At 46.9% G+C, this 13,519-nt stretch overlaps 3 protein-coding genes across 3 annotated transcripts; all 3 read left to right on the top strand.

The window, feature by feature from the left end:
- Positions 1-892: 892 nt before the first annotated feature.
- Positions 893-1,295, top strand: N7458_010691 (uncharacterized protein; the record flags this gene model as incomplete). Its single annotated transcript, XM_056914073.1, has 2 exons — positions 893-1,174; positions 1,254-1,295. 2 exons carry the CDS (start codon positions 893-895, stop codon positions 1,293-1,295), a joined length of 324 nt encoding a protein of 107 aa, XP_056762922.1.
- A 5,713-nt stretch (positions 1,296-7,008) lies between these two features.
- N7458_010690 (uncharacterized protein) lies at positions 7,009-10,149 on the top strand (the record flags this gene model as incomplete). The annotated part of the gene is made up of 3 exons (XM_056914072.1): positions 7,009-7,326; positions 7,403-7,612; positions 7,663-10,149. The coding sequence occupies 3 exons, from the start codon at positions 7,009-7,011 to the stop codon at positions 10,147-10,149; spliced, it is 3,015 nt and encodes a 1,004-aa protein (XP_056762921.1).
- A 2,126-nt stretch (positions 10,150-12,275) lies between these two features.
- Positions 12,276-13,351, top strand: N7458_010689 (uncharacterized protein; the record flags this gene model as incomplete). Its single annotated transcript, XM_056914071.1, has 2 exons — positions 12,276-12,536; positions 12,590-13,351. 2 exons carry the CDS (start codon positions 12,276-12,278, stop codon positions 13,349-13,351), a joined length of 1,023 nt encoding a protein of 340 aa, XP_056762920.1.
- Positions 13,352-13,519: the final 168 nt, after the last annotated feature.

Here is a 13,519-nt window from a genome sequence, read left to right as displayed (position 1 = left end):
AACTCCGCCTTGACAGATGCGATATTAATCACAGGCAGAGAGCAGAATCGGCTTGGTACCAAATATATCCGCCGGATACGAAAAAGCCCAGGCGTCCAGGATGGCCGCTGCATTTCCTCCACCGCTAAGGGCTGATTGCCAGTATGTGGCGATGAAATAGCTTCCATCAGAGCTTTTTCCCAAAGGATGGAAGTCTTGGGGAGTCCAGGTGTCTCCAGACACGACGCCCAGCTATCCATCATCTCTATATCCCTATGTGAATCAGAGTTTCATCATCGAGCAATGCACTATCCTTGCGGATTCCGATATCTTGGCTGCAGGCTGGGTGCTATGCAGAATCGATGGTGGCTGGTATAGCGACATCACAGACGAGTATGGCCGGATGGTTTATAACACCACTTTATTTGACATTCCAACACTGGCCGACTATCTTCACGGCTTAGGGCTCCAGCTAGGTCTTGATAATCAGCCCGGTATACCATGCGAAACCACCACCAACAAGACCAGTTATGGTACCGACGTTACTGTTGGCTCTGCTTTCAGCGGAGTTGAGGATGTCAACGGCTACTGCTAGTTTGACTACAATAATCCGGACACTCAGCTCTATCACAACTCACTGATAGATCTTTGGGCATCATGGGGTGTTGATATGATAAAACTTGACTACATTACTCCTGGATCTTCGACAGGAAACCAGGGATATCCTAGCAACACTAGCGCCTCAGCTATCGCATACCATCAGGCCATCGCTGATAATGGTCGGTCAATCCGACTTGACCTCTCCCCAAATGTTTCCCGTGACGAGCCATATCTTGGGATTTGAGAGGCCAGCGCAGAGAGTATCCGATTAGCCGTTGATATCAATAGCTATGGAGCATTGGTGTTTGTTGGAATGTGGAAGATTCAGCAAACCATCGAGCAGTACCGCCAGTACATCAACTATCAAGTCGCTGCGGGTAAACGTATGAGCCTTCGCCCAGACCTGGATGACTTGTTCGTTGCGAACCCGGCTTCTGTGAACGGGGTTACAGATGGCCAACGGATCACTCTCATGAGCTTCTGGCTTGGAGCTTCTTCGAGTCTTCTTCTGGGCTCTGACATGACAAATGTCGACGACCTCGGCAGGCAGCTTCTCACAACAGCTATCCTCTACAACCGCGTAACCCAGGCACGGGTAGGTCTCCTGTACATGATTATAATGTCAACTTCGTTATATTTCTATTCTCAGAAATCTCAAGCACATACGACCATAGGGTGTGGAGAACAGGGCTTCCCGTCCGCTCAGCCGTACTTAAGCCCATTATAGTACGCAGTCAGTTCTCAATGCGCCCTGAGCTCTAAAATGGCGTCAGATTTGATCTTAGGGTGAGTGTGGGTGATATGGGTGAGAACTTTGGAAACTGAGGTGATAGAGGTGAGAACGGGGTGAGAGTGGGTGAGAACGGAGTAAGGATTCTTACCTAGATTACCCCGTTCTCACCCACTTTCCCGTTTTCGCCTAACTCTGTGCTATTAGTATGAGCCTAGGGCGCTGGTACGATCTGCTGTTCTGTAAAAATATAACTACTTGCAGGGTAGAAAGCCTGTCAACTAGGTAGGAGAGCAAAGCACTGAGTCCAATTGAAACAGAGACTGTTTCTTGAGGAGTTTCAAACTCACTCCTCAAGCATCAGTCTATATACAGCTTCTTCCATGCAAACAGGGAACAAACAAGAATCAACAAGAGGGGAAAACGCGTGTGCTAACACATTGTGTAATCTGAAGAGGTGGCCTGCATGCGGGGTTGCCGTCCCGCATCGCCGCCGAGGGGCTCCCGGTTAACCACCGAAAGGTCACAGTTGTGACCTTAACGGAATCCTCAGCCCTGGTTGTCCTAGGCACTAATATCAACATGGGAATAGCCTCAGCAGAATATCATAACATTTCACCTAAGGAGAATCGTTATCCAATATTTTCTAAGCTTATATTAGAGTAAATATACTTTTCCCCTTGTTGTGGACTTAGGACTGACTAAAATAGAACTCCATTTTAATGGAGTTAATGGAGAACGAAACATATCTTATAGTGTCGAAGACGGTCCCCCGGTAGCCCATAATACCAACAACGATAAAGGAATAAGAATCGCGCCTATAGACGCGTTTAGCGGAACTTTATGCAGTCTTGGTATCTGTGTGCTGAAATACACTGCGACGAGTAAGCCTAAATTGGCCAGTGTCAAAGTCAGATTGATAATCTTCACCCTCGATGTGGGATGTTGACATTCCGTTATACGCTTGTTGCCCCTGGCTTTTGTCCGTTTGGCCTAGGCGACGTAGACAAGAAATAGGACGAGAGATTTCAACAGTAGCTAACTAAGGCAACCCTCCATAATCACATAGAACGACATCTTGACGCTTTGAGAACACCAACAGCCTTCCTCTGTCCTCATCCTTATTGCCAGAGAAAGGACTTTGCAAAAGTTACGAATCTTCGTCGCCACTTCTTTAACGCACACTCCATTGAGGAACCGCGTTCTAATTGCGTAAGTGGAAAAAGAAAATGGCAGTCGGAACCGGGCCTTGAGCCTAAATCAAGGCCCAGCCTACAAACCCATTTACCTAATCGGTCACTCAAACAAGAACTTTGACTTTCCCTTACATCGGAAAAATGAATGTTTTAGATCATCTTAAATGCTAAGCGGGAATGGCAGCTGCCATCACAAGTTACAATTATATTTAATGAGAGCCGGAAAATCCTGCGCTGATACCAACTTTGTTCAAAACACGCTCGAATATGCCGTTGCATCATTCCGTTTGCTCGTTTGCTCATTTACTCAAGATACTTCCAATGAGTATCTGGAACATAGTGTCAAAGCGAGCTGAATCGGTATAGACTAGTATGCATATGGATGAATGAGAGCTACCAGAACCATCAGGGTAAAAGAGTGATTGATTGAAGAAGGAAAAACTCTAACGAATGGAAGAAGGGCAGGTTGAGCTGTCCCATGGCGGTGTAACCAAGTATTCGAGTGACAGTACTGTTGTCGAAGTGTTACCCGCATCTTACAAAACGCCAGCAAATGTGGGTTGGAGTTGGACCAATCCCATGTCACTGTAATAAATCTCTCCACTTTTCCACGACACATAGCCTTAGTCGATTATTATAGGCGAAGAGGCACTATGACCTCGTGCACTATCGTGTTGCTTCCAAATGGCCTCCAAATTTCTCAACCACTTGTCAAAGGACTCTGGATCCGCTTTTGACTTCCAAGGCTCATCGAGGCTTATCCTTCGATTCAAATGTCGAGAATTTTCCTCGTGCCAAGAGCCAATGCTGATTAGTTTTGTCATGGAGTACATACTCTCTTTCAACATTCGTCTCAGCAAACCAGGAAAGTCCTCATATTCTGAGAATTTTCCGAATAAATACAGACAACGCTTGGGGGGGTTTCCTTCTTGCAAAATTGCATCAACTAAAACCCCCCACTGGCCTTCAGCGAAGATAAGGGGTAGCAGATTTCCACTCGTCCTATCGTTAGAGATTGGGTGCAGCTTGTCATGTCTAAGCTGACAGCAAGAAAATGAAAGATATGGATCACTTGGTTCTCTTCGGCCTATTCTGTGATTTTCGTAGACTGCGGTGACCAAGGTAATAAGGTGAGGAGAGTTTGTGGGTTCAAGTCCAGCATAATGCTCTTCAGGTCTCTCTGCTAAGACCATAGGTCTACTCTTCTCTCTGTCTGTAGAGGAGAAACAGCTTGACAAACAGACCATTGACACTGCATCTGTCAAGTAATCAATCACAGACTGATTAAATATAGGAAGGAGTATATCTGTGATTGTTGCTACCGCCACTTGTGGCTGGTGTGAAAATTCGCAATCAATTCCAAACCTTGACACAAGCAAATTCAAAGCCGCTTCAGAGAAAGAAATACAGGTGATTTGTCGTACTGGTTGCCATGTTGGTGACATATGAAAATGAATGGCTAGATTGAGAAAGGACATCTCATCTGGGTGATCACCCCGGCCAGAAGTGTGGAAATTTCCTGTTGAAATCCTTTCTAATTCCTGGATAGTCCCCGGAGCGACTTTCCACGCATGCGGTTGATACTCCAACATCTTTCGAGTCCAGTCTGCGGCCTCGTCATCGGAGTTGAATGAGGCTAAAAATGTATCCACATCATTCTCATTGAGTTGAAGAGCAAGAAATCGCGATTCGAGAATAGAGGCATCTCTAATTACCCCTTCCGGGAGGACAATATTCAAGAAACCGAGATTTTCAACTGGCGGTAGACTGGTGAATGACAATTTTTTCAGTTGATTTTTAGTGGATTGTGTCACGTTCCCTCTGTCGGAAATTTCAATTGGCCGCATGGAAGATTTTGTAGTCTTCATGAGTCCACGGCCTGCCATTGAGTAGTATAGGGGGTCGGTCTCGGACAGGTTGTTAGTGGACAAGTTATGCAGGTCCCTCATGATTGAATGCCGATATATGTCACGGGCCCAGTCAAAAATGTAGTCAATGATGAGAAGTAGCTGCAAAGCACCATCTTTGTAGCGGATATTGCCAGTCCACAAATCAACAACCATCTTTAGTATGTTAATCAAACTGAAGTTAGGCGTTAGGGATATCATGGTAACAGGCACATACATAGCAAATTGTATCCTCTGGGTCACATTCAATGAAAGCCGCAGAAATGCTCCACTGCTCTGCTCTCCAAGATATAAACCAAACAAGTGGTCCAGTCTCCCACTGCCTCTCTTCGCCAGCAGCTCTTTTTAGATCAGATTGAAGATTCAGCAGGCGTCTAATGACAAACGCAGTCTGCATTTGAGCTTCCATATGATCGTCCCCTTTGCTTGATTTGGCTTCCAATATAAGAAATGGATACAACAGTGGGTCACCATCAGAATTAAATGGACTAAACTCTACAGTGTCACGCAGACTGCGAGTAGACACAGGTGCGCGTTTGTCAGCTCCATTTAGGAGCAGTTGAAAGTCAGCCGTTTCTTTCAGCCCGTATACTCGATCTGGAGATTCATAATTTTGAACTTGCCCAGGCCGAGGTTTCACTGGCAGACCCGGGTTATGTTTTATTGCCGCTTCGGCCCGATCCGAAAAAAGCATGTTGATCCCTCGATCATATCTAAGATGGGCGTCAGGCATCTGAATGTACGCTGCAAGTGTTTAAAGGTAAGGGATATATATGGATGGTGTGAACTTGAACATACTGGCTCTGTCCCCCTAAACGTGGGCACTGACATGGCCTGCGCCTGCAGCGCCGCTCTTCAAGCTCGTCTGCCAGCGTGCCCTCTCTACCTAATGCAGCGGGTATCTCAGAGGCCCACAGTCTATTCCGACAATCTGTACTTTAGGCGCAGAACAATATAAGCATATGATATGCAGATATGTCTACCAAGTGCCAGTTTTGAAATGGAACAAAGAGAAAATCCGAAGATCGCCGGTAAGTATTCAAATCACTTACCAGGCAACTTCAATCGTAAAACGATGCAAAATCTCATTCTCAACCCCCATTCTCCATCCGGCCTCTTGCCTGTGCTCTCTATAGCAAGTCTCCGCAAGAAGGCACAACCGATCAGCATGATTTCGGGTTGCATGTCTCCATGGCCTATCGCCCGTCGTGTCGTTTGTGATTTCTTCCACAAAGGCATCATAAGTGCAGAGACCAGCCTTCTGTATGTTTGAAAAATGCAAAGTGTGAGTCTCCGGCCACCTGGTAGATTGCACAGGGCCGAGAAAACGGATATTCAGCTGTCTGGCATAATTCAACCGACGATTAAGCTCAGTGGGAGCCATAAGCGCAGTAGCTGGTCGTTCCAGTTTGTACAAATCACACTCTTGGTACCCAAGTGCTCATTCAAGGAGGTCAAAATCGAATGGATCGAAACATTGAACCCCGCACGGTCGCCCCTTGATTTCAAACACTACTAGTACTATCTACGTTAATGTAATCCGTAAGCGAGAGGGTCACCCACCCGTGATTCCGAGTGGATTTGGTTGATCATACGAAACCACATGAGACTAGGTCTAGTAGGATCGTGGTCTCGTTTATCTAGATAAAATTCACTGTGAGCACATTTAAGGACGATTTCTGACTCTTGTTCTGGGATAAATCTATACATCACTATGGACGAAGTTTTACGGTCTACGTGTTACGTGTTTAGTGTTGATGCCTAGTGCCTAAGGCATCCACATACTATTTCTCCGTAGATAACTATCAGTGCCTTACTGCCCACCCAAACCGCTTCCCGGTTAAAGCGGGAAGCGCTTTGGGTGGGCAGAAAGGCACGGATAGCTCTCTCGCCATCTCTCCTTCGTTTCTTTATGCTTAGTTGTTTCGTGAAATGCTACTACGTTGGTTGATCTTCTTCCTCTCGTACCTAAGCGTAACACGAAGTCTAAGCTACCTTAAATTATATAATTACTCTTTTAGATCTACATCTCTTCTAGAAAATACTGAGATATTCGGAATAAACTAGATTTGATGAGTAAGTACCTTTTGTTTGGTGAGGCTATACAAGAGGTACATTAGGAAGAAATCATGGCCCACCCAAAGCGGGAAGGCTTTGGGGCGGGAAGGCACGGATACAGAGACTCAAGCCCCGTAGCTCCGCGATTCTCCCGGTTCCCGCCCCCATCAAGCCCCTATTTTAAAACGTTCCTTGAAATGACCGCGGAACACGTCTCTCAGTAATTATATCATAAGCTATCATTTTTAAAACAGTAGAACAATGATAGCGGCTGTATTTCTATATAATCCACTTTATATCTTTTATCATGAGTCACTCATTCTGCTCATCCTGGGGGATCCTGGTGGCAGAGATCCCTGTCCCAAAAACCCACATCGTGCACGGCTAGAGCTGTACCTTGGTCTACCGCAATGAGGCTGGGGCGAGGCTTGACTTCCCCCTCTTAAAAGGGGATTTGGACCCCAATACACCCCGTTAAGTTGAACCTCAACTTGATCTTCAACTCGCACACTGACCGTCTTTCAAGAAGAAGCTGAGGATGGACTCTTCTCTTTCCGACCTAGTACTCGATAGCCGAATCCAAGTTGAATTCAGCAGCAACTTCACGTATCGATTTACATTCCAGTCCAGGGTATCTTCTGCCCGGTATTTCAGACGCAGGCCGCGAAAGGACACATGGCAGGCGGTAAAGCTACTTGGAAGGGGATCATATGGCACTGTTTCTCTGCACAAATGCCTGACAAGCGAGGGCAAAGCGGAATTGCAGGCCGTGAAAACGATCGAGAAGACCGTCATCTCAGAGGGCATTGATTACTACAGAGAGCTAGAAGCGATCGCGAAATTCTCACAGAAAAAGGTACGGCATATTGGCGTTCCCAGAACCCGATGTATCAACCTAGTCCCAGAAATTCGAGCTTACGGTTTTGTTCTAGTACGAAGGACTTTTCGTCGAGTACATTGGATGGTACGAGAACGATGATTCCGTGTTTATTGTTATGGAATATATGGAATATGGCGATCTGGATCTGCATCTCAAAAGGCCGTTGCCCGAAAATGAAGCTAGGGAGATCACGTTGCAAATAGCGGAAGGCCTGAAACTCCTCCATGAAAATGGATTTGCTCACCGTGACCTCAAACCTGCGGTAAAATCTTCTTCTTCGAGAACAGAAAAGATTGTTGCTAACAAGAGCAGAATATCTTTGTCTTCCGCAAAGGCCCTGATTGGTGGGTCAAAATTGGTGATTTTGGTTTCAGCAAACGTGTCGATGAGAAAGATGCCCTTCTTCGATCTTGTGTTGGAACCCCGATTTTCCTTGCTCCAGAGGTGCACATGCTTTACTCCTCTAGCATAAATGATCAGGGCACCGTGCTCCAATATACAAAGAAAGTTGACATATGGGCGCTGGGCGTCTTAACGTTCTACATGATTTTTCACGATTATCCATTCTCTCCCAGGAAATCCATCACTCTGCAACAATACATGGGAGGAGAAGACTTTCCCTTCCCAACATCCCGACTGCCAGAGATTAGTAAGGCGTGCAAGAGCTTCATAAAGGCCGCGATGGCTCCGGACGCCTCAGAGCGATTATCTGCAAAACAAGCCACGGAAAACGAATGGCTGATGCGCCCTGACTTACAAATTGTGGAAATGGCCTCCCTGAGAATAAAGACAGAGAAGCTTCCGGACAGCATTTCAACAGAAGTATCCCAAGAGGTGTTGGAGCCTATGCGGAAACATGACTCCAGCGACGGCAACACATATCCACCGGGCGGAAATGTACGAGCAGATGTACCGCCCAATAGCTCGGAATCATCCACCAGAAAAGAGTCTACTGCAGTAAAGTTCGACCCGTCAGAAACTCGAACTGATTCTCCGTCGTACGAACACGCGATGCAATTGCAACTCAAAGAATTGCAATCACTCCATAGTCAAGGGATGGAGCATTTCCGCCAGAATGACTTCAAGAAAGCCGAGTTTATGCTTCGACAGGCGGCCAAGGGACGCGAGAAATTGCGGGGATTAAAGTGCAAGGAGACTCGCAACTCATACCATTGTCTTGGGGTTCTTTACTACCATATGTCCAAATACTCACAAGCTAAACAATTGTTCCAGCGGGTATTGGATTATCGAGAAAGGGTTTATGGGCCGAAGGGTATATCCACGCTCAAATCCCGCTATTGGATCGGAGTCTTGACAATTCAAGAAGGAAATAACCAAGAAGGACTATCTATCTTACGGCAAGTAGTGGAAGTCCAGAAAGACGTCCTCGGGCCAAATCACCCAGAAACCCTTCTTTCGCTTTCTGCAATTGAGCAGCACAACCCTCAAATCTTGGAAATTTCGCCGCAAAATTCCATCTCTCCACCACTCTTGGAGATAGAAAAAGCCACAAAATCCATGCAGCATACTATTTGGAAGCTGACACCATTACTTCGGCGGACATCTTCCTACCCTCAGAAATTTCCGAGGAAAGCGGCAGTGAAGAAATGCCATAGGGGTAAATTGGTGATAGTGAGGTTACCACAGAATTCTCCCCAGATTCTGCCGCAGCCTCGACCAAAATACAAGCCAGGATGTTCAGATTCATTCAAAGTTGAATCCCATTATCGCACTATGGCCGAACTTGGTCAAAAGCTGCACGAACATGGAGATTACAATGCTGCCCAAAGTCATCTCGAACTAGCAGCGAGTGGACTCCAGAAAGCTTTGGGACCAACACATGTCGATTCCCTCGAAGCTCTTTATTGGCTTGGCCGCAATCAGTACGAGCTATGCCACTATCAGACCGCGGAGGTTGTATACAGTGAAGTGGCAGCCGGGCTAACCGAGAGCCTGGGCACTAGCGACAGGAAGACGCTGAATTCTTTGCATGCAATTGGACTAGCGCGCTCCAAGCAAGGAAAGTATCGAGAGGCTGAATTGGTCTTTCGTTCTGCATTTCAAGGGTTGGAACAGAATAGCGATAAACATGACCAAGGTCTAGTGCGCACCCTCTTCCAGATTGGATTCACCTTATACAAGCAAGGAAATTCCGAAGAAGCCGAACCATTTTTCCAAGACGCTTTGAACAGACGAGACTTCTTGTTAGGGCCGGGAGCTGCAGACACAATTGAATGTGCCTTCTGGCTTGGACGTGCCCTATTTGACCTGAAGAATTACCACGAATCTGAAGAAGCTTTCCGCCAGAGTATTACACGAAGGCAAGACAGCAGGGACATGTCAACAAATCATTGGCTAGGGTTGGCTATGTATTGCCAAGGAAAGTACAAACAAGCCATATTATTCCTCCGCCGAGCATTCTCGCTACGAAACGCCAAATGTGGAGAACATGACCTGGATACGTTGAGTTCCTCTTACTGGCTTGGCTTGGCGTACTATTACCAGGCCAGATATGCTGAAGCGGAGCCTCTTCTATTTCAGGCGCTGAGTGGGATGAAAAAGCGGACCAGGCTCCCGGGGGTCCCGAATCAAGATACTCTCGACTGTCTATGTTGGTATGAAGAGGTTCTTCAACTGCAGGGTAAAAACGAGATAGCAGAGTTGGCCCGACAAAATATATTGCGAGACCATGGCATATTGTTTGGTCTTGAATGTCCGAATCGCCTACTGACGGTCAGGCGATGGGTCAGGTCATTGGAACCCCAGAAGAAATTCCTAGGAGCAAATTCTGGGTTCTAAAGCAGTGGGCTTGAAAGCGACCCTCGGAGTTTTGGTGATTAATCACCTTTCTAGCCCGTGATGATGCCCAGGGGCCCATTGATATTTCATTTCTGCCCCATACCAGTAGGTCAAAGTGGCGGTTATCAGAACGGGGGCGATGATTCTTTCCTGCTCTTATCCTGTTCATTGGTGAGACTACTTACCCCCTGTCGCGCGACCTTCATTGCTCTATTCTCTCAAGCTTCGCTCAGCTGCTTAGGTAGTTGAGCTCAATCCCAGCTTTTCTGAATTCGAGTTTTTAAATCGCGGTTATCTCTCAAATAATGGAGAGAGCTGAAGGGAAGCAAAATCCACGTAAATTTTCCGGAGACCAAATTTCGCGCTTCGAGCCAAGGAGCCCAGAGAAAAGCAGATGATCCTCATGTTGCCAAGTGATAGGAATTGTTACCCCCCGATGTTAGTTATGCCCTACAGATATCCATGAGACGATGGTAGTGTCTACGCCTACACCAAGAGCACATCTTTGGCCCAAGGGGGCATTGAAGTCAGCCTCGCTGTTGATCTGGACAATCCTAGTTCAGAAATTCAATGGTACGTGTAGGTGCCAAGAGACTGCGGTTTCAGCCAGGTCAGCTTGATCCAATAATGCTCTCAGTGCCGTGGTCGCCCGATGGAGGGTGAGAATTACGCCTTCTCACCCATTTCTCACCATGTCTATTGCGCATTCACTCTTACCATCCCTAGTGGCGCTAAAGCGATGCTCACATTGGCTTTAAGGTCTTGCGGAGGATATATTCCTTGGTGATGCAGCTCTCATCACATACGACCATAGGGTGTGGAAAACAGGGCTTCCCGTCCGCTCAGCCGTACTTAAGCCACACGCCGGCCAGTTAGTAGTATGGTGGGTGACCACATGCGAATCCTGGCTGTTGTATGTTTTGAATTTTTGCTTTCGGGAAATTTCGAAGTTCATAGTCGAATATTCCTTCAATCAGACTGGACTTTCGAGAGGACTATCGAGGATCTTGATATCCATAATCAATACCTTCTCCGGCGGCGGGAGATCATAGGCTTAACGTGGCGGGAGCTTCTTAGCGGTAGGGACAGTATCTAATAGACTCTTAGAAAGAGCAAAAATCTCATTAATCTCTTTAAGACTGCGCCCTGACGTTTCCGGGAACAGATAAAAGATCGCAGGTACTATCGCAGCATTAAATCCCGCAAAGAAAAGGAAGTATCGCTGACCTATATTATTGAATGCGATTAGCGTGACATTTGCAACTAGAATGCTAATTGCCCATGATATACTAATGCTGATGCTGCTGATCGTCGATCGTAGATTCATGGGTGCAATTTCCGAGGCGTAGAGATATGGGATTCCACTAAACCCGATGATGTAGCTGAAATGGAAGAGGAAGATGAAGATGACAGCACCATGTACTACCATGATATTGCCAGTCTAGGAGCCCAGGCTCGCGATAAGGGCTAGACATATAGCGAGTTTATCAGCGACTTTAGGCGATGGAGAATCTCAGTTCATGCGCTTGATTCCTGCCTAGGTACAGGAAATGATGATTGATATTCGTGGTGACTCCTTCAGGGCCAGAATACAGAGTGTATTTACCTATCTTTTCAGCACTAAATTTTGACGCACGAGCTTAGCCAATATTCGAATTGTACTTCAGCAAGGATGGGATTTCATCGGTGTTGCTAAGCCTACCATAAGGAGGACAAATATATGACAAGCTTTAATGGCCAAGCTAGCTTGGATATGCTGTACCTTTGAGTGATTGAGAGACCGGGTGATTTCACTAGTGAGAGTCCACTGTCTAACCAAATCAATCGTTAGAATTGTTAGACACTTCAGCGGCATATAGGGACTGGAACTACTGTGATGATGATTACGAAGGAAAGGTTCATGAATAAGGAAATGGAGGGGGGGAATCACATGATTATCATAAGGTGTTATGTATGGCCAAAAGCGGTCGGGGTTATGTTTGGGCACGGGTTACGCATTTAAGATTGGTGTGTATCGCCGTGTCCAACCCCACTCACTCCTCGTCATCTCCTGGTCTAACTGGCTGATCGATCTTATTTGATCTGCGAGGGTAACAGTACATCCATGTACCTTCCCCAAACAAACAATGGCCTCTGCTCCCAGCATCCACGCCGCAGAGCCTGCTTGTCCCGTCCTGGCCCATTCCCTCCTCACCAAGCCAGAGTGCAGGGCCACATACACCGAGGAACCCTCATACGAAGCAGAACAAAATCAGGGCTGGAATTTGAAAGATGACTGGGATACCGGCATCCAACCTAACAACTCGGGAATCTTCCGATGCGGCGCTGTCATCGGCTTCTCTAGGTTGAGATCCAGGAGCAGAGATACCGATGAATACATCGGACAGGTAAAAGACTCCGAATGAGAGACTTGTGAACATGATGATCTGACATATCCCAGATCCCTCGCTATCTTCTCACATCTCATCTTCTGAGAGTTGCACCTTCAACTGAACCCAGTGCGTTCATCATCCATCCAAGCAACTTTGAACCCTTGGCCCCGAGAATCCTGCTCAATGCGCTGCAATCTTCATCTGAAGGGCCAAGGATATCGAGAAGCGAAGCAATGGAACGTCTTGACGCCGTGCAGCTTCTTCCAGTGCAAACCCTGCCAAATGCCGCACAAGCTATTGGCAAAGTATCAGAATCGCTGCAAGAACTCCTAGAGAGGCGACAAGCCCAGCAAAAACTTGCGTTCGCGGAACCCGGCCCACCGGTCGTTCTAATCGTGGTTGGCCTCGACACTCTTGCTGAGGGTGTCATTCGAGCTTCGAACCCAGTTCGAGGGACTGCGTTGCTAGCAGCTACACTGCGAAATCTTACCCGTATGGCTCGGGCATATTCTTCATGGCTCTCTATCATTCTCATTAACACAAGCGGACTTGGTCCCGCCTATTTCGAAGCTCATCATCTGCCGGAGCCAAATCACGCTAAGAAACCTGGAGACGGGGACGCAAGACCTTCAGGCGATGACGGCATTCATTCTATTTTCTCAACATCTGGGTCCACGCTGTTATCTACTCTCCCCATGAAAACCCTCGACCAGGGCATTGATACGCACATCATGCTCTCAGATGTCAAAGCCACGCAAGTCGCCGAGGTCATCAAAGATCGGATCGGCACTGGTCTCGGAAAATGGGGAATATGGTCTCCTAAGCGATAAACTTCAATCTACGATGGAGGTGTTGTTTCATCAGAGAACGAACATATTTCATTCCGATGCAATATCGCTGCTACTCGTACACACACACGCAAAGGTTTGATAAAGTGTGCAACCAGATCCGCCCTCGCAAAGCACCGTTTGCCGATGCGATATGGTTTCACTACCTCC

The sequence above is a fragment of the Penicillium daleae genome (assembly GCF_028827525.1).
Source record: "Penicillium daleae strain IBT 16125 chromosome Unknown utg000008l_segment0_segment0, whole genome shotgun sequence".
NCBI lineage: Eukaryota > Fungi > Ascomycota > Eurotiomycetes > Eurotiales > Aspergillaceae > Penicillium > Penicillium daleae.
Note: the sequence above shows the minus strand (reverse complement) of the source record. Positions and strands in the feature narration are given on the sequence as shown.